The 22,504-nt window shown below is 35.9% G+C and overlaps 1 protein-coding gene across 9 annotated transcripts in view; it reads right to left on the bottom strand.

Annotated features, from left to right (window-relative positions):
- arl6ip6 (ARF like GTPase 6 interacting protein 6) overlaps positions 1–22,504 on the bottom strand; it is a 31,286-nt gene that overhangs the window by 5,837 nt on the left and 2,945 nt on the right. Inside the window, exons 4-5 of one of the 9 annotated variants that reach the window (XR_015492439.1) lie at positions 3,826–5,173; positions 2,449–2,935 (exon numbers count right to left, since the gene is read on the bottom strand). The exons of 3 other annotated variants lie outside the window; for them this stretch is intronic. Coding sequence is in view for 3 of the 6 variants with exons in the window: in XM_087254756.1 (XP_087110882.1) it covers positions 18,767–18,818 (52 nt within the window). In the remaining 3 variants the exon portion in view is untranslated. 9 annotated transcript variants of the gene reach the window in all.

Genomic DNA, 22,504 nt, shown 5'->3' on the forward strand with positions numbered 1-22,504 from the left:
CACCTGAGGTAAGGACTTTCCTCCAATCTGGAGATGGCAAACCACCTTTTTTTCCAGTGGAGCATTGTGACTGTATTCTTTACTTAAATTACTGTATCTTTTTTTAAGTGAATTCATGTGATCATTAGACACACTGTGACTTGAATTCAGTGTGAGCCTTGCAGCAAAAATAGATTCTGTGGCGAGACACGATCACGGTAGTGTGAATGTTCTAATCTGTTAACATGGACATTTGAAAAAACAAAACACAAACAGCAACCACCACCATGCTGGTTATTTCCAAACATGAATGAAGCCTGAAACTGATCTGAGAATATTGCAATCCATGTTTGTATTCCTATGTACACATTAGCGTGTCATTTTCCACTTTGTGCTACATTAAAGGTGAAAAAAAAGTTGAAATTAAAGCAGTACGTCTACAGTAAATGTGTCCAAAGTAAATACTGTGTAAACTTCATACATGTCAATAATATTGGACAATGCACTTTTTTTGCTCTGACTGCACTTACACTGTGAAAAATTTTATGACAAAGTCAACAATGTTGCTTTGAAGGTGCCTATTTTACCCCCTATTCAAAATTTTATTTAAGTCTTTTGTGTCTCCAGAATGTGTCTGTAAAGTTTCAGCTCACAATACTTATCAGATTATTTATTATACCTTTCTGAATAAGGGAAATTTGAGCTGTTAGGGTATTGTAGCTGTTTTTGTTGCCTGTGCCTTTAATGGAAATGAGCTAGTTCTCCCCGCCCATCATTCCCAGAGCCATGGGAATCTCTCTGTATTGCTCTGATGCGTGTAGCCTTCATGTAGATAAACAGCACAGTGACAGACAAGAATGAAGCAGATCTATCTTACTTCGGAAGAACTTTCCCAACAGTTATTTGACGTATTTGTTGTGGAGTTCATTTAAGCCGTTCTGTGACGATGAGTGACCGAATACACATTAATATACACTGCTGTATGGATATCCGTTATGTTAATGCACAAAATAAACCTGATTTAAGTCCACAAACTGCCATTAAAGCGTCTGCTTTTATAATTGTACTGACATGCAGCTGTGGTGTTGAATTATGGAGCTGTTTTACTGTCTTTATTACAAACAAGCATTTTAAATTTAAAAACATTTTAAACTTGTAAAATTCATTCTTGAGGTGCAGCTAATCACAGAACGCTGAACAGATCTTTTAATCTAAGTTGCTTTGCACACGTCCTGTCTTGTGGATATGATAATCTACTCGTTACTATGAAGACATGTTAATATGCGTCTGTCAATCAATTAGATGGACGAGGAAAATGCACTCATGAGTCACATTGTAGTGGGCCTCCAAACTGCAGGGATTTGGAACCTATTTTAATGTCAAAAAAAAAAAAAAAAAAAAAAAGAGACTTGTTGAGTTTCTAACAATCCAATATGACTGTGGACACACTATACCTATAAACAGCTCAGTCCAAACAGCTTACAAAAGTTGATTTTAATCATAGGTAACTTAATTACCTTAATTTTTACTAATCTTTTTAAGTCATACAAAGTTTAACTTAATATTTTTAGTGTGTTTGATTGTTACTTGAGATGACTTAAGAAGATTTTTTTTACATTGTATAAGGACAGAGGACCAAACACTACCAAAGATTCCAAAGACCACACTGAAAAAAAATATTCAAAGATAATGCCTTGGATTTACTCAATTTTTTTTACGTTAAGTGGTTGTAAACAATTTATTTGGGCTGAATTTAAACAAACAAATTAAGTTGAACATTATTAAACTTAATTTGTTTGTTTAAATTCAACAAAAATTAATTGTTTGCAACAGTTCTGAATGCAACACTTTTTTCAGTGCAATTAATTGAAAGACCAAACAATATAATCAAAAACCTTTGATATCTTCAGACTGCATAAAATTTCATCATACACTCCAAGATTGTGTGTAAAATCAGTCAAACTCTGCAGGCTATAACTCTGACTTACTGCAGGACTGATTAAATCAGCCTGCAAATCAGGGAGAAATCTATTCTAGTCTTTAGTTCAGAGCCATTATCGAGGTCTGGATTCCCACAAAACCTTCAATATAATTACTTCATTATCATCAGCAGTTTACACTGTGAGGAATCTTTTATTTACACTGCGTCTATGCCTCGTTGATCATAATAGGAGTGTTAATGGTTGCTGCCATGCACAAATAAATGACTTCCATTTTAGCTCTAAAGCAATTAATTTCAAAACGCTGCTTCCATGCGTATAACAAATGTGTGAATAGTTACACTCACTCACTTTATTAGGTACACCTGCCCAACTACCTGTTAACACAAATTTTCAGCCAATCACATGGCTGCAACTCAATGCCATTTAGGCATGTAAACGTTATCAAGGCAATCTGCTGCAGTTTAAACTGAACATCAAAATGGGGAAGAAAGGAGATTTAAGTGGGATTTTCATGCACAACCATCTCTAGGGTTTACAGAGAATGGTTTGATAAAGAGAAAATATCCAGAAAGCAGCAGTTCTGTCGGAGCAAATGCCTTGTTGATACCAGTGGTCAGAGGAGAATGGCCAGACTGGTTCGAGCTGATAGAAAAGGCAACAGTAACTCGATAACACTAAAGAATATCTATACATTATAACTAGTTAACAGATCATTAATAAACTGTTGGTTAATGGGTTACAAATTACTTGTTAAATAATAGTTAATAGTTTGTTAATTATTTATAACTATCCGATATAACTAGGTAATAGTCCATTAATAAACTGTTCATTATTGAGCTATAAATAAATTATTAAATAAAAGTTAATTGTTTGTTAATTACTTATAACTGTGCCTTAAAGAAAGCCAACAGATATGTTACAAGCTGTTAGTTAACAAGTTGTAAATGACTTGTCAACTGTATTTTAATGATTTATAACTATACATAATAAATTAGTAATAGATCATGAACAAGCTGTTGGTAAAATACTTACTAAAGACTTGTTAAGTATCAGTTAATACTTTATATATATTATTGGGACGTCATTTTAAAGTTGCAACTACTCTTCATTTATTAACTGTTAGTAAATAAGGAATAGTTGCAACTTTAGAATAACGTTCCAATAACATACATACAAGCTAATAGCTAACACTTAAATAATATATTAACTCACACTTTACAAATCAGTTGTTTATAGTTTGTTAACCGTCTACTAATACCAGTGAAACTTCGTAGAACAGCAAATGGATGAAACAAGTTCAAGTTACAGAAATTTGATGTGATATTTAAAATATAAAATATATTTATACCTTAACCTTGTTCCACAGGCTTTTCTGTGTGCTTTACCAAAAAAACTTTACAGATGAAATGTTGAAGATTGTGTTTAATATATAGAAACACACATACTGAGCCATCACATAGCAAAACAGCAGTAAACAACAGAATACAAACCCATGAGATTTGGGCACTGTTTATGTAAACATGAGAACAAAATAAATAAACAATTATTTTATTACAAAAGTTCTACAAAAGTTTCACTGGTATTAGTAGATGGTAAAACTATGAACCACTGATCTGTAAAGTGTGAGTTAATATATTAGTTGTGTTAGTTATTAGCTTATGTATGTTAATAGGACGTTTTTCTAAAGTTGCAACTATTCCTGATTTACTAACAGGTAATAAATGAAAAACAGTTGCAACTAGAATAACTTACCAATAACACATATAATCTATTAACTAATCTTTAACAAGTCTTCAGTAAGTAATTTACCAACAGCTTGTTCATGATCTATTACTAATTTATTAGGTATAGTTGTAAATCATTAAAATACAGTTAACAACTTATTTGTAACTTGTTAACTAACAAGTTTGTAAGATATCTGTTGGCTATATACAAGGCAGTTATAAATAATTAACAAACAATTACATTTTATTTAACAAGTAATTTATAACTCATTAACTAACTGTTTATTAATGGACTACTAACTAGTTATGATGGATAGCTATTCTAAAGCATTACCAGTAACTCAAATAACCACTCATTACAAAGAAGGTATGCAGAAGAGCATCTCTGAATGCACAACACATCGAACCTTGAGGCGGATGGAAACTGAGGCTACAATTCGCACAGGCTCACCGAAATTGGACAATAAATAATTGGAAAAATGTTGCCTGGTCTGACGACTCTTCCGCTGCTACATTTCAAATGGTAGGGTCAGAATTTGGCATCAACAACATGAAGGCATGGATCCATCCTGCCTTATTTGAACACTTCAGGCTGGAGGTGGTGTTGTAATGGTGTGGGGGATTTTCTTGCCGCACTTTGAGCCCATTTGTACCAATTGAGCATTGTGTCAACACTGTGGTGATGTGGTACCTAAGTATTGTTGCTGACCATGTCCATCCCTTTATGACCGCAGTGTACCATCTTCTGATGGCTACTTCCAGCAGGATAATGTGCCATCAAGTGCAAACCATCTTGGGCTGGTTTCTTGAACATGACAATAAGTTCACTGTACTCAAATGGCCTCCAAAGTCACCAGTTCTCAATCCTATAGAGCACCTTTGGGATGTGATGGAACGGGAGATTCGCATCATGGATGTGCAGCCGGAAAGTCTGCAGCAACTGTGTGATGCTATGATGTCAATATGGACCAAAATCTCATCTATGCCAAAAAGGATTAAGGCAGTTTTAAAGACAAAAGGGGGTACAACCTGGTACTAACAAGGTGTACCTAATATAGTGGCCGGTCAGTGTACAATAAAAAAACACACAGTCTAAACAGAAAAGCCTAATGCAAAAATGACAGGCCTAAACGAGATGCTGTAATCTAAACACTTGTAAGCCTGGCAGCTGTGATTATAATCTAAATTATTTATCCGATTAAGTGCGCAGCTACATGATGTTCTTCCACTTTCTTTCATTCTCAATCAATCTGTTGCTCTCCAGAGAGGTGTGTGACGCTAATGCAGGAAGTTGAAAAGCACACGGAACAAACAAAAGACCATGTATAGAATATGGACAGGCATATTGATTATATCAGCTGGCCATTATTCTGTTGTAGTAAGTGCAGAGGCCCATAAAAGACCCATTATGAGGCATCCAGATGTCCCATGTCAACCACTCCCCCGAGTCCTCTTTAATTGCCGATCTGAAGATGCTTTTAGAGTGGCAGGATCAGGAGTACAGATGTGCAACGCCACTGTGACAAGCTGGACAATGACATCATAATATTATTATAGTTATTCTAACGAAATTGCTTCACTGTGTATTAATATTTGAAAAACTTTTGAGAACAACGAGGACCCCTGCAGTGTGCCTTTTAAAAAATGGATGATGAGGCAATGTTAGTTCAGGCTGCACAAGTCACGGTATGCATAAATATGTAATCGTTTTATGATTAAATGATTCATGATAAAAAAAAAGCAGTTTAAGTTGTTTTAAGATGTTTAAAAACAGTTTAAGATGTAGCAGTACACAAAAATAATTGTTTGGTTAACTTTGGTATATACTTTGGTATATTTTGGGTGCAGGAGTAAATTAATAAGATTGTTTTTAATACATACTATAGCATAGGGTTGTCACGATATCATGAATTCAGGCTACGATACTATACCAGCTGAAATATCATGATACCAAGTAGTATCGCAATACTATTAATTCATAACTCAAATCTACAAAATAAAGCAAATAGTCAAAAAATATATATTTTATATGACATAATACTTGAATTCAATTCCCTTTTCAATAAAAAAATATTATTTGTAGAGAGCTTCTTTTTTGTATATACTGTGACTCTTTTGTTGTTATTGCAGTAATAATAATAAATAAATGAATAAATAAATAATCATTGATCACGCCATATGATCGATCACGACTGCAGCAAACTATCACCCGTGTGCAAACAGTTCAAATGAAAGTAAAATGAAATGGTCTATTGATTATTTGCTGGCACAAACATTTAAGCATTTAAGTGACTTTTCCATATGCAACATATTGTAGAACTGTTAATGGCAACACTACTGTTTAAAAACTACAGTGGCACCGCAAGTATTTTTGGAGGCATAGTATCGTGGTGCTGCTGAAGTACTGGTAAACCGTGCAACCTTACTTCAGTCTGCCACTGTACAAGTGTATGGGTGTTTTCCAGTACTGGGTTACTGCTGCGTAAAACATATGCTGGAAAAGTAAATGGTTCATTCAACTGTGGCAACCCCTTATTAATAAAGGGACTAAGCCAAAAGAAAATGAAATGTATGAATATTATTTGAGCTGTAACCTATAAAAGTATAAAAAAAAATAACACTTATCGTCACTTACAGTCTGTATTTATTTAACTGTGTGTATGTACAATAAAACATAAAAATTAATATATAAATCAATCAATCGAGTTAAGAATAATCTAATATAATAACTATAAAATTATTATTGCAGAAACACAAACCATAGTATCTACAGTAGTCAACCTTTAAAAAGGCATCCCCTTTCATTAAAGCAGTCCTAAAACTATTTAGCAACACCCATTCTTGTCTTGTCTTGAATCACTTTTTTGATCCACTTCAGATGTTGACTACTGTAGTTTATAGATTATAACAGTTTATACACCACTTGACAAAGTCTTGTTGCCTATCCAAGTTTTAGGAACAATAAATAATAACTTCTATTATCGATCATTTGGTCTCAGAAGTGGCTTATGGCAAAGGCTTCTAGATTACGCTTATTTTACAAAAAAAAAAATTTATATATATGCCTTGGGCGAGGCAGTGGCGAAGTAGGTAGTGCTGTCCCCTCACAGGAAGAAGGTTGCTGGGTCGCTGGTTCGAACCTTGGCTCAGTTGGCGTTTCTGTGTGGAGTTTGCATGTTCTCCCTGCCTTCGCGTGGGTTTCCTCCGGGTGCTCCGGTTTCCCCCACAGTCCAAAGACATGCGGTACAGGTGAATTGGGTAGGCTAAATTGTCCGTAGTGTATGAGTGTGTGTATGTTTCCCAGAGATGGGCTGGAAGGGCATCCGCTGCGTAAAAACTTGCTGGATAAGTTGGCGGTTCATTCCGCTGTGGCTAACCCAGATTAATAAAGGGACTAAGCCGACAAGAAAATGAATGAATGAATGATCATGCCTTGATTTTAAATTTTCTACTTAGGACTGGGTTGGCCAACTATGGAGCACCTTGACCTTCTTTGATGTGAAATTTGATGTGAAAAAAAAACAAAAACTTCTGCCACTGCAATAAATAAATGAATAAATAAACCTTCTGCCACTTTTCCCAAGTGATCAACTAGAAGTCAAGTTATTATTTTTTGCTCTTACAACTGGGATTGACTACTTTTATCAGGTAGAGTACAAGTTTGTGTGCATGTCACATTTAATCAAGCTTAAACAGAAGTTGTAGCTAGTAAAAGCATATTTGGCATGCTTGTCCCACCTCTATTACTGTAAGTCTGATTCAGGACTTAGTTGAAGCACAAAGATGCAAGTCTGGCAGAGAGCCAAATTTTGGCACTAGCACCTCAGTCATGCAGCGCTGGGCTTGGAGGAGAGATAGTGGAAGAGGTAACAAATGATTGTGATGTTATAAAATGTCTGATATTATTGCTAGATTAGACCATTATTCCTCGGCTGAGATTGTGAACATTTGAAGCTACATTGAAACTGTTACTTAGATCTTCAATTTTTCATTAATTGCTCATGGATGCACACATCAGGGTGCTACTTTATAATAGGCATTGTATTTATATTAGACAATCAAATCATTTTATTTACAGTAAAAACATTTATCAGTTTGGCGAGGATACTGTCCCTTATGAGTGTCATTTGCACATCCTGTAGTGTCAATGACAAAGTGCCACTGAAGCAGACACATCTCACATTATTAATGTTAATGATTAATCTTGGTCAGACTCAGAACAGTGACTCGGCCAGTGAAGGGTGTATTCTTTCTCTACATTCGACAAATCACATGCTCCGTCACATCTAAATCCCCAAGACTCAATTAAAAAAAACTATTCGATCATTAATGTAACTTTTATGTTAAATTCTTTATTGTGAAAAATAAACACTATATCAATACAAATAGTTAGATCTTTGTTGTTGTTGTTTTTTTTTACAAAAGAAAATAAAAAATAATAAAAAAGCAAATAAAATTAAAAAAAATACTACTAATAATAAAAGGGGAAAAGAAAAATGGAAACAAGAGTAATAAGTGTACAGAAAATTAAGTCCAGCTATCACAATCAAATGTTCAGATACATTGTCAATGTTGACAGTAAATATTTACAATTAAACAGTATGAAATAAAAATAGGTAAAAACAAACAGTGCATCTATTAAATGGAAGGCAAGATCTTAAGAGAGTTAAAGTAAGTTATAAAAAATTGCCATTCTTTAAAGAAATTAGTTTTCTCAGAGCATCTTATCTTTTCCAACTTTAGAAAATGCATGTTATCTACAAGCCGTTGGGATGCAAGTTATTTGTCCGATTGGGCAAGGACATTTTTTCCTTCTTACTCATGCAAAATATTCATTTGTCCCAGACAAGCATTAAAGGCATAAGGTGCGTCCCAAATCGCATCCTATTTTTTAGTATAAATAGTGTAAGTAGAGCGTTCACACTGAAATTCAACAAAGAATAAGTGCACTTTAAATACCCAGATGATGCACTTATTCAACCGTTAAACAAAAGTATAGAATATTTGTATCCTTCACACACTCAACGGCCGTTGCTTTGCTCACGTAGTGGAAGGGGCTGAGCTTTCGGGCTTTGATACTGATTATTTATTTTGCATTGTAAAAGCTAAATTCTTCAACGAGAGTGATTATACTGCCTCCCGATGGTTATTGCGGTTATACTCGGGTGTTATTTGGTAGTTTGGTAATTTATTCAAGTGGTGCTCGCTGCAGAGCCATTTGGGCGAGCTGAGCTCCGGCGAGGGGGAGCTTGAGCTCCACCTTTTTTGCACTTCTTCTGCGAGTGATGTCACTGGGGGTAGGGTTAGGGGTGGGGTTGGTGTACGCATTAAAACAGCTTACAGGAGGCAGAGCGAGAGCTCATGCTCCCCTCGCTGGAGCTCAGCTCTGCTCAAATGGCTCTGCAGCGAGCACCCTCTCAATTTATTTGGAAACGGTCAAACATCATTTGGGAAACGGTTTGAATTTCCACTTAGTGAAAAAACATTAGTGTTCCATTTGGTATGACACTTCATTCATATGCTATGCTGTTGAGTGTGTAAGTGCATAGTATACAGTGTGCCATTAGGGATGCAGCTATTGTTCATCATTTGTTCACTTCTTACAAACCTTTATTAGTTTCTTTCTTTTCAAACATAACATGTTGGAAACCTGTAACCATTGACTTGTTTTTCCTACTATGGAAGTAAAATAGTTTTCAGCTTTCTTGAAAATATCTTCTTTTGTGTTCAACCGAAGAAAGAAACTTTGGAACTAATTGTATATAGTGAGTAAATTTTCATTTTTGGGTGAACTATCCCTTTAATGTCAAGCTCTCTATGTACAGTTGAAACCAGAGGTTTACATACACTGTATAAAAAGGCACATAACCATTTTTTCAGATGTTAATGAGACTAAACTTTTTTCTCTTTTAGGCAACTTAAGATTATCAAATTTGTTTCTGTTATGCTCAATAGCAGAATAATGAGTGATATTTTGAGAAATTGTTATAGCTTTTCTTGAAAGTCAAGTTTACATAGAATAAGATTATTATGCCTCTGAAAAAGCTCAGATGATGGTGTCAAGGCTTTGCAAGTTTCTGATTGGCTAATTGACAACATCTGAGTAAATTAGAGGGCACAACTGTAGAACAGTATTTAAGGAAAACCTCAAACACACTGCTTGCTTGTGTGACAACATGGGAAAATCAACAAGCCAGAATCAACAAAAAAGCCAGATTACAATTTGCTAAATTACATTGGAAAACGAATAATTTTTGGAGACATGTCCTGTGGTCTGATAGAACTAAGATTGAACTGTTTGGCCATAATGACCAGTGTTACATTTGGAGGACAAAGGGGAAAGCTTACAAGCCTAGGAACATCATCCCAACTGTAAAGTACGGGGGCGGCAGCATCATGTTGTGGGGCTGTTTTGCTGCAGGAGGGACTGGTCCACTTCACAGCATAGATGGCATCATAAAGAAAGAACATTATGTAGAAATACTGAAGCAACATCTCAAAACATCAGCCAGGAAATTAAAACTTAGCCACAAATGGGCCTTCCAAACAGACCATGACCCTAAGCACACTGCCAAATTTGTTAAAATGTGCTTTAAGGACAACGGAGTGAATGTTTTGGAGTGGCCATCACAAAGCCCTGATCTTAATCCTATAGAAAATTTGTGGGCAGAGTTGAAAAAGCTTGTGCGAGCAAGACAGCCAACAAATCTGACTCAGATACACCAGTTTTGTCAGGAGGAATGGGCCAACATTCCTGCAAATTATTGTGAGAAGCTTGTGGAAGTATACCCAAAACATTTGAACAAAGTTACATAGTTTAAAAGTCAAGCTAAAAAAATACCAAGGAAATGAATGAAACTTTTGACTGTCTAGAAATTACAAAAAAAAATTCTCATTAAACCTCTCATTATTCTGGCCTTTAGCAAATGCAAATCATTTATGTAATCCTAACGGACCAAAAATAGTAAACGTTTAGTATGATTTACCATCAGACATTTTTTAAAAATGTTCCTTTTTTTTAGAGTGTATGTAAACTTCTGGTACTTTATGTGTGTGTGTTTTCAAAGTCATGTTTTCTTTTTTTAAAATATAGACAAAAATTCTCCAAAACACTGTGCTTTAATCTTTTTTGAATAACAGAACTAAATAGCCATGACACAGATAAAGCAAATAAATCTCAAGCAGACATATCACACGCTCTGATAGAGCTTTATCAACTTGTGTCTGTTAAAGGTTCATCTATTCCAAAGACACATCCAACTTAATAACACTTCAGTCAGACAACAGCCTTGATGCGAAATATTAGCGGGCCAGCTATTTCCCACCACATCAATAGCAAAACCATTTGAGAACAGATTATAATTAAGGCCATCCGTTCAGATAATTTACAGACTTTAGATCTAATCAGGGAACAGCACGACTAAAAAACCCAAAGCACTAAAAGACTAAACTAATTTCTATTAGCCAGTTAATTCAGCAGATCAATTGTTGTGGCGTTCGTTCGCTCCCTGAACCTCACCTAGCACGGAAGTAGATAATGTTAAGCTTATCTGCTAAAGACAGAGCCGCTAACAACCGACTGTGACCATATGCACTCAATGATTGAAAGGTTGGGTTTCTATGGAAACAAAGTAATGGGTGCATTACACTTGTGTGTGTGTGTGTGTGTGTGTGTGTGTGCGCATATCTGGAAAGAATGAAGGAAAGCTTCTATTAGCATTAGAGTCATTTGAGGATAATGCGAGAGGCTAATTGCTAGAGCAGCGCTGCGACATACTGTGAGAAGCGAAATGGAGAACGCCAATAGGACAGGGTGTGTGTGTCGACCACTGCTGTGTTGTGGTGGGGAACTGGAGCTATGCAAGCGTGAAGGAACAAGCAGACCCAGTCACAGTTCTGTGGGGGTCAGTCAATACCACCCCCATTCGGCTGCTAGCTGGTCGATAGCCTGTTTGCGTTCTGTGTAAGTTGGGTTTAGGACAGACACCGTCGGAGCACCGCTGCGTGATTAGATAACCAACTCGCTCGCCGATGGAGTGACCCTGGGTTTTATCGCCAAGCCTCCAGACACAATCAATAGTGTTCCTCCCAAACAGCCAATCAGAAACTGGCATATAGATTCATAAATTGGAGCACAGCTTTAAACTCATTTGCAAGCTCAAAGCTAGCAGTGAAGACACGTTTGAGCTGGATTCAAACGGGCTCCCTGTCCTTTAACCACCTCTGATGAATGAGAAGCACAGGGGTGCCATCTAGCATGAAGACATTGGAGTTGGAAAACAATTTTAAAGGGATAATTCAGTCAAAAGGGAACATCTTCCCACCATTTACTCACCCTTGAGCAGTCCCAAAGAGGTTTCTTTGTTTAGTTGAACACAAAAATATAAACAATTTGAAGAAAGTTGGAAACTAGTAGGTATTGACTTCCATATTGTATTTTTCCCTCAATTATGGATGTCAGTGGCTAACTGTTTCCAATATTCCAAGGTTTCCAATGATCTTTTCTTTTTGGTGGTTAAAGTCCATGTGAAATAAAAATTGACAGTGTTTATTTTGCTAGCACAAATTGTTAGATTTAGGCGAACAATTATGAATCTCTAAATCAAATTCGAACTGTTTACTTCTCTGATTAGAGTGGTGATCCTTCTCTGTTGATGTCAGTTTGATATAGGCCTGGGCGATATAACCTAAAATCGAAGACTTGGTTAATTGAACACTTTACTTTGATTTAGATTATTTTATCTGTAATGTAATTATTTATTTATTCTTTTTGTCCTTCCAAAGTTCATTATGTTATCATTAGTACTGTAAATATACTCAACTTTAAAAGGTGTGACATCTATTTTCTTTTTAATGAAAGATTTATTTTCCCAGTACTGGGATGTGGCTGGAAGGGCATCTGCTGTGTAAACATATGCCAGTAGTTGGTGGTTCATTCCACTGTGGTGACCTCTGATAAATCAGGGACTAAGACGAATTTCAAAACTTTGTTATAATAAAATAATTGAAGGACACATTTATTTATGTTTATTTAATGAATACATTAAACTGACAGTCTGACAATACAAGATAAAAAAGAATTACTGTTTCTAACAATCTGTCAGGCATTTGATTATTAATTAAATTGTCCATGGCCACTCTAACTGATTTGCTAAAGTAAAAATGTGGATTCTACATGAGTGCTGGCCTTTAATCTCCACAGTTTCAGCCAAATACCAAATAAATTGGCTATAATGAATGTTTACATGCTGTTTTAATTAAAATGTATGAGAGACTTGCATTCTCTTTTTTTGCACATATTAAAGAAAGCGTGAGTTTATGGCACATCAGGTTGCGGTTGTTGTGCCGAGTTGTGCCGATAGACAATAGTATCGTGTATTGGCGAAGATCGTTGATCGCAACAGTGTCTTATGTTTGAAATAGTTTAAGTCTCATACCCTATTTGGATGTTTTTATTATATTATTAGATATTATATATATATATATATATATATATATATATATATATATATATATATATATATATATATATATATATATATATATATATATATTTTTTTTTTTTTTTTTTATTTATTTATTTTTTTGCATTTTAGCCTTTATCAGAAAGGACAGTAGGCTGATAGGAAGGGAAGTGGGAAAGAGAGGGGGTAGGATAAGAAAAGGTCCACGAGCTGGCACTCAAACTTAGGACACCTAGATTGCTGCTGCACCATATGTTGGCACACTAACGCTCTGACGATTTTCATTGATTTTAATTATTTTCTCAGACAAAATGTAAAGCAATTGACTAGTAAATAAGTTTTAAAAAATCAGTTGAAAGGTTATTACATACATTTAGAAATAATTAAATAAATTAACAAATACGTAAACATACCACTGCCGCTCACCCATGCGATAGTATCATGTATTGTCGATTTCACAGGGGGACGATATGGCGATCTAAAAATTTTGCATATTGCCCAACACTAGGTTGCATATAACAATGCACTCACCGCAGTGAGACTCTTGTAATATGTCTTTTTAAAAAATATTTATTAACAGGAATAAAAGCCAAAATAACTGGCAGGGGGAAATTCCACTGGTTAGGTTATGAATTAAAAATGTGTATGTTTCAGTTTCTTGTTTGCTTCAGCCATGCCTTCTTACTGTTAGTTTGCTATGAGAAAATGATGTGCAAAAACCCAACCCCCTAACTCAATATTTCATTTCAGTTGGAAGTACGCCAACATACTGAAATAAAAGCCTCACTTCTGGTTCGGGCAGACTTAACAAAAGAAAGATACTCAAAAACAAATAAACAACTGAAGTTATAATATGATAGGCTGCATTATTTTAGTTTTGGTCATAATATACATTTGACTTCACTCACCAGACACTTTATTCAGTACACCTGTCCAATTGCTCGTTAACGCAAATTTCTAATCAGCCAACCACATTGCAGCAACAAAGTGCACTTAGGCATGTGGACATCGTCAAGATGATCTGCTGCAGTTCAAACCGAGAAACAGGAATTGGGAAAAACAATGATTTAGGTGACTTTGAACGTGGCATGTTTGTTGGTGCCAGACGGGCTGGTATGAGCATTTCAGAAACTGCTGATCTACTGGGATTTTCACGAACAACCATCTCAAGGGTTTACAGAGAATGGTCAGAAAAAGAAACAATATCCAGTGAGTCGCAGTTCAGTGGGCGCAAATGCCTTGCTGATGTCAGAGGAGAATGTCCAGACTGGTTCAAGCTGATAGAAAAGCAACAGTAACTCAAATAACCACTCATTACAACCGAGGTATGCAGAAGAGCATCTCTGAACGCACAACACGTCCCCTTGAGGTGGATGAGCTACAGCAGCAGAAAATCACACCGGGTGCCACTCCTGTCAGCTAAGGAAACTGAGGCTAAAATTTGCACAGGTTCACCAAAATTGGACAATAGAAGATTGGAAAAAAGCTGCCTGGTCTGATGAGTCTTGATTTCTGCTGAGACATTTGAATGGTAGGGTCAGAATTTGTTGTTAACACTATAAAAGCATGGATCCATCTTGCCTTGTATCAACGATTGAAGCTGCTGGTGATGGTATAATGGTATCGGGAACATTTTCTTGGCACACTTTGGGCCCATTAGTACTAATTGAGCATCGTGTCAACACCACAGCCTACCTGTCCATCCCTTTATGACCACAGTGTATACATCTTCTGATGGCTACTTCCAGGAGGATAACGCGCCATGTCATGAAGTACGAATCATCTCAGACTGGTTTCTTAAACATGACAATAAGTTCAATGTACTCAAATGGCCTTCACAGCCATCAGATCTCAATCCAATAGAGCTCCTTTGGGATGTGGTGGAACGGGAGATTCGCATCATGGATGTGCAGCCGACTAATCTGCAGCAACTGCGTCATGCGATCATGCCAATATGGACTAAAATCTCTAAGGTATATTTTTTTAATACCTTGTTGAATAATTAAGTGGCTGCTGAGTGCACAGTATGCATTCATTTGAGTGTGCTCTAAAAGTTCAAAATCTTTGGTTTACTCAAGACTGGGTCATTAAATCTAAAGTCAGGTAATTACAAAGTATATTAAATTAGAAAACAGCAACAGCTTGTCACAGCATTCCCGCTATACACGTGTCTCCCCCTCCCACGCTGTGTACACCAAGCTCTTGGTAATAAATGTCAGAAGTACTAAGGTCACTGGAAATACACGAGAATGCAGTCTGATGGGCTAACAGCATATCCTCGCACTCTCCTAACACTTCATCATTTATGCAACGAGTAAACCACTGAGGAAGTCTGACTAATGCCCTGGACTGTATCTCGCTGCACCTATGTTCGCTGTGTCGTTTAATTTTCTTATTAATTACAGAGATGAATCCACATCCAGCATCCAAAAGCAACATGGTGTTCCATGACCACAAAAATGTGTGAATTATGTAAAAAATAAAAGCACTTCTATACTAAATAAATTCCTGGTTAAACATTAATAGTGATGTTTTCCAGTATTGGTAAATTAACTTACAAGTAAAGAACTTTATGACTTCTGATATTTGATGATGATATAGCATAACAAGACTTACATAGGGATGAAGTGGTTAGCACTGTCACCTCACAGCAAGAAGGTTGCTGATTTAAATCCCGGCTGGGTCAGTTGCCATTTCTGTGTGGAGTTTGCATGTTCTCCCCGTGTTGGTGTGGGTTTTCTCAGAGTATTCTGGTTTCCCCCACAGTCCAAAAACATGCGCTATGGGCGATTTGAATAAATAAATTGGCCGTGTGAATGAGTGTGTATGGGTTTTTCCCAGTACTAGGTTGCAGCTAGAAGGGTATCTGCTGTCTAAAACATATGCTAGATAAGTTGGCGGTTCATTCCGCTGTGGCGACCCCTGATGAATTAAGGGACTAGGCAGAAGGAAAATGAATGAATGACTGATTGAAGACTTGCATAAAAAATAAAATAACATAAAACTAAAATTCAGATGTGTGAGCAAAGTATGTTTTAATGATAACAATTAAATTTCTTTTTTTTTTATAATTATTTTTTAGGGTTTTCACCTTTATTGATAGGACAGTGGAGATATAGAGACAGGAAAGTGTGGGGAGCAGAGATAGGGGAAGGATCAGCAAAGCACCTCGAGACGGGATTCGAACTCGGGTCGCTGCGAGCACCGCGGTGCTATGTGTCGATACACTAACCACTAGGCTATTGGCACCGACACAATAAAATTTCTTAGACCTCTGCTCTTTATGAGAAGTGCCAAGGGATTTTTAGTGACCACAGAGAGTCAGGAACCTCGGTTTAACAACTCATCCTAAACACATCTCAAATATATTTACTGCCCTAATAATGCTTTTTAACATAGCATATTTTCAGCTTTGCAATTAATTTAAACTATTTCAACCATAGTGGACATTTCGGCTAACTTTAAATTGTCAATGGTGCAGCATGAGCAGTAGATAGTACAGGGTTAAACACTAAGGATTTTTCCAACTGGCCCGATCGGACCAGTGGTTCAGATTTTTACTTGTCCTGCCAAAATTCTCACTGGCCCCACCAAAAAAAAAAAGAAAAAAGTTAATTGCTATTTCTTAGCCACATATATTAAATAATGCATCACAAAATATTGTGTGTGAATCTAGACATTAAATATTTGAATTTTTAAAAAAAATATTTAGCAGTAAAATATAGAGGGTGGAAAATGTGCAGGTGTTTTATTGCAAAACAAAATGTGGCTGACCTAAAAATGACGGCAAACTAAGCAAAACATCACTTCCTTTTTTTTTATCGTGCTGTACCCATTTAAATGTTTCCACAACGTTAAAAGCAGACATTTTCTTTTAGCCTCATAATTTGATGTTGGGGTTATGTTGCCTTCTATTAAAATTTACTGACAAGGCAGCACTGCCCTGATCGGGCCAGTAACGATTCTGTCTACTGTCCCCAGCATCTCTCACGCTGGCCCTGGGCTATCGGGCAGTCCTTATTGTTGAGCCCTGTAAAAAACACATTCTGGGCCCTCAGGTGATGCTAAATGTTCTGACTGTTATATTAAAAGGTAATAGTTAGTGTCATGTTATGGCTGCTAATAAAAAAATGGTCTAATATAATAATCCTTAATTTATTTAGACAAAAATTTAAAATAAACAACAAAAATATAGTAATTTAAAATGTTATAAGTGAATATAACCTTGCATTTTACTAAAATATTCCAATAATGTGTAATAATGAGCCCAAACTTTAAAAAAATTTTTCAATGAGAGAAAGATTTTTGTGGTGCTTTCTGAAAAACAGTTTTCATCCTAAATGATTACAGCACTCACAGGTCTCTCTTTAAAATTAATATTTTCTATAGCATACTTTACAATAATATATTTGTGCATATACAGCCAAAACTAGAACTAATCTAACATAAAAAAAAACTTAAGATCGCAGTTAAAAATTTGAACACTCAAATTAATGTTAGGTAAAAATATTATATGGCCCATTCCCAATTCTACCCCTTAGTCCTTCCTCTAATCCTTACCCCTTGTTTTGCGCGTTCACATGAAGGGGTAGCGGTGTCCCAATTCTCTATAGCTTAAAGGCGTAGGGCTAAGAAGAAGGGCTAGATAGCCTTTGAAACAGAGATTTTCCAGGACCACACTTGAAATCAAGACGTAAGAAAATTTTCCAAAATACACCATCTACAACGACAGCATGGTTGCACACGGAAATAAGGAAATGCACAAATTAGTATTTTTTGTCATTATTATGAATTTTTACAACAAATAAGCACGCTTTAATTCATTCATAACCACATTTATGTTTTACATGCTTTAAAAAAAATATTTAAAAAAATAAATAAATAAAAAATACGCTAAAATAAAAAATAAATAAATAAAAAAAGCGCTAATTTTCGCTATCTATAATTCCTAATAATAACTCCTGTATAGCAGTCCCACAACATTATGTCACTCGAAAAATACCCAGTCAGAAAAGACTAGTGGCTAGGAATGACCTATTTACAGTGTCTGCTATAATGTTAATGTTGTTTTCGGTGTGTTTACATAGATGAATTTGGCCACGGTGTAAATACACAGTACAGTTCTGATCTTATTGCCTGCATTATATCGTTATGATAGCATGATATATGCCTTCAGTGATTTCCTGAGGATAAATACTAAAAACTGGAACAACTATAGCAGTCGTGATCGTAGATTTCATATGAAGAAAGAAATCGCGATGACATATGATGATCTGTACAGGTGCTGTCCCAATTCTTAGGGGTACATTTTGAAGGGAAACATAGAATTGGGATTAGGCTTTATTGAACAAGATTTTTTTTTTTTTCAATTTTCAGTCCTAAAGATGCTAAGTGACCAAACTCTTATTTTAATTGCTATAACTGTTTAATAAAACTGATTTGTTTAAAAGCACTGAATATTATTGGTTATATTCACTGAGTAAGGGACACAAATTTTCATTTTCAGAAGGGGGTGTACTCATATATGCTAAACACTGTATATATGTCTAAGCTGGTGGTTGTTGGTGGCATTCTTTCTGTGGTTCAACACTTCCTGTTAGCAGCTTACAAATATTTAGCAAACAGGGGCATAGTTACCATTACCAGATAGTTACTATTATAATTTGGAGTCATTCCATTCCAAACTCTTTATCCTTTTTTCATTCATCCTAAAAAACAAAAATGGAAAAATTGAGTATATCCACTCTGATTTTTTTTTGTCAGTAAAAGTTTTGTAAAGGAATAGGACAATTATTTAATATTCTTCTCAAGAGTCACTTTGAAAGCTTCGCAAAAAAGAACAAATCTCCCAGATTTTTGAGGAGGCCAAAGCATTTCAGTTATGTCAAACAAACATTACTGTTTAGCATAGTAGATGTGCTTTATGTACGCATGCAGAATATTTATTTGGGCATAAAGGCCTAAATCAAATCTGTTCATTATATGAAATGATGAGGTTTCTTAAAGGGATAGTTCACACAAAATTTGAAATCACTGTCATCATTTACTCACACTTCACTTGTTTAAAACCAATTTGAGTTTCTTTTATTGAACACGAAAGAAGATATTTTGAAAGATACTGGTTGATGGTTCCTATTGACTTTCATAGTATTTTTTTTCTACTATGATATTTTCAAAATATCCATAAAATAAGCCATAAAAGTGTCAAACCAAACAAGAAAGAGAAAATTGTAAGATAATTTAGATTTTTGGGTGAGCTATCCCTTTAAGAACTATTCAACTTGTATATTGTCTCTATAAACTTTGTGAAGTGTCAGTTTTGCTTCTGACCTTCAAAAGGTCAGATATCTCTCAGGTTTTCATAATGACTTGAGGTTGAGTAAATGGTGACAGCTTTCGTTTTTGTCCGAACTAACTCTTCAAAAATCAAATAAAGGATTTCTCATTTCAGAAAGTCAGTGAGTTCGGAAAGAGCGATAATAATAAAAAAGTTCAAGCAAATTCCGCTTCCTCTCTCTTCCAAAAGCATTAGCATTTGGTATAAAGGACATTTAGACGTATTTGATGGGCCTGGAGCCCCACAAAATCCCTGCGGACCAATTCTGGGACAGTTTTTGAATGTTCCGCTTGGTGCAAGTATTCAGGTCTCAAGATGAAAAGCAATTACAGGAAAATTGCTTTTCTGTTCTCCTCCGAGTCTGTGCTCTCGCAAGGGTGAGTCCAACCACCACAAAGAGATGGGAACAATTTTCTATTTTACCAGCTGACAAGCTTCTAAGGCAGCTGACAGCAAAAAACAAAATAGGAAAAACGGGTGAATAACCTCAGGCCGGAGTAACAGCCTTGATAACATGTTCTTATAACTCTTCTACTTTCTCTGGGTATTACACTCCTGAGCAGAACCGGCGACTGGGGGAAAACAGCCTCTTGTAGAGACAACCAGTTATCAGGCACTGAAAAAAAAAAGAATGGTTCTTACAGGATCAGTGAAATGAATGTCACAGGTGCTGCAGCAGTAAATTAATTCACATTCCTGATAATGGGTGAGTCTAGAGCCCATTAGCCTGAAGTCATCGAGATGATCACATCTTCATGTGGAATTGGAGTTTCTCTTGTTGAATGTTAACTTGTACTCTATTTCTAAAAAGAATCTCCCAAAATCATCTGTGTGGATTTGAGAAATGTTTTTTTTTATCTTTTGGGTTGCTTTTGAACAATTACAAACTTAGTGCCAAGAGAAGGCATGTAGGTGTAAAAAAAATAGGAGAAATAATATAGAATGATTGGATATAATGCAAATATGTTCTAAAGGTGCAGTATGTCAGTTTGACACTCAGTGGTTGAATCAGGTATTGCACTCCTGGTTCAAAACGCATGCAAGCGCAGGTTGCCAGATTGACAACATCAACAGGAGTGTGCTCGACTATCCAGCCTAAAGGCTGATTTAAGGCTGATTTAAGTTGTGTTCTAATTAAAGCAACAGCACACAATAGAAGGAATATTTTCCATATTAAAAGGAGTTTTTGTTCCAACCAACTCCTGAAATTTATATTTAACGGCTTCTATTACCTGCAGCTGAACAACAGAAAACTGACAATGATCACCTCAGGTACATCTCATGTGCTTTATTCAGTGTTAAATACTAATAATGCGAGTATAGATGTCATTTTACTAGACGTTTATTGCCATTCTACTGAAGGCAGCAGAACAGTTTACCGCAGATCTTGAAAATGAAATAAACCGTTTGTAATTGAACTTTAAAACTGTGACTCAAATATTAGTAACGAATATTGGCCAACAAATGTTAGTAATTCAGCATGAACATTCAATAATGTTAAAGAGACTTAATATCCGGCTCCGGTTTCCCCCACAACCCTAAGACATGCAGTACAGGTGACTTGGGTAGGCTAAATTGTCCGTAGTGTATAAGTGTGAATGAGTGTGTATGGATTTTTTCCAGAGATGGGTTGCAGCTGGAAGGGCATCCGCATATAAAAACTTGCTGGATAAATTGGCGGTTTATACTGCTGTGGCGACCCTGAATTAATAAAGAGTCTGAGCCGAAAAAGAAAATAAATAAATGAAGAATGACACCCTTATCAGCCAATGAACCCGAACCTAGAGCAGGACAGGGTGCACAACAGAGAGAAGACAAAAAACTAAACAAGCAAAACATACACTAGGCCTTTATTTTACTCAGAAAATATTGAGAATTCTACTCAAAACTCTACTTAGCTCACTAACAGTTGTTGGTTTTCAAAAGCTGTGGAAAGAAGGCAAAGCAAGATGTTGATGTATGCTTCCAAGTGTCTGTGAAACTGGATTACTGAGGTGAAATCACTTACATCTAGGCTACTATGAGAATTTATTCCTCCACACTTTCAGTTTACACAAACATATTGAATGCATGCCTGTGTTTTTATGCATTGATCGTTCCTTACACGTGTGACAATGCACGTGCGAGAAATGTGTAAACACTGTTTTCCCAAAACAGGCGTTCTCTGCCATAATATTGACACACCCCAGAGCAGTGGCACTGTACCGTTGCCAGCAGCATTGAGTGCAGATTTGATGCTAAAGTGGAAACACACACCACCCCTCCACCTTCCTCTATTCACTTCTTAATGCTTTTTACCCCTGGGATCTCTCATCAATGGCTCACAAATGTCACAGAAAATATTTCAGATTAAAATCCTTTTTCAAAATAATTTTGAGAAAGTAAAAAAAAAATAATTATAAAATCTTGAAACACACAAAGGTTTCTCCTATTTGGTTTTAGAACAGCCTCTTAGTCTCCAGAATGTCACATATAATGATTCAGAAAAAATTCAAGAGAGATAACCAAGAAAAATATTTAATGATGACTACAGGCTCATCATGTGTCATCTACGGAACACATTTATGGTGCCATCAAACATCAACCCCATCAAGTTATCTCATAAACGGGATTTACTGCAGCCATCAGAAGTCTTAATTCAGTCTTAATTCCTTCCTACCTCACTTCACTTTTTTTCCAGTGTGGCTTTTCCAACTTCAGATAACACTTATTTTGGCACTTAGTATAATCATGATACTAAAGTGAGATATTCTTTTAGCACTTAGGCCATTTATATTAGTTTATAATGCCAGATTAAAAATTAAAAGTAACAACTTACACCTTCAAATCTTAAAAAGTGATAAATAGCCTTAAATTATATGTTGTGTTGCTCACAAAAAAAAAACAAAAAAAAAAGAGAATTTTTTTTTTTGATTTTCGTTTTTACACATATAGGCGGTGCAGAAACGCCCTTTTTGCTCTGATTGGCTAACCAAATTTGAGCTTGTGACACCACCCTCAAAATAATAGTCCTACATACATATCAGAAGAACCATAGGCATATAATTATTATTCTTA

The sequence above is a fragment of the Danio rerio genome, chromosome 6 (genome assembly GCF_052040795.2).
Source record: "Danio rerio strain M-AB ecotype USA chromosome 6, GRCz13ab, whole genome shotgun sequence".
Taxonomy (NCBI): domain Eukaryota; kingdom Metazoa; phylum Chordata; class Actinopteri; order Cypriniformes; family Danionidae; genus Danio; species Danio rerio.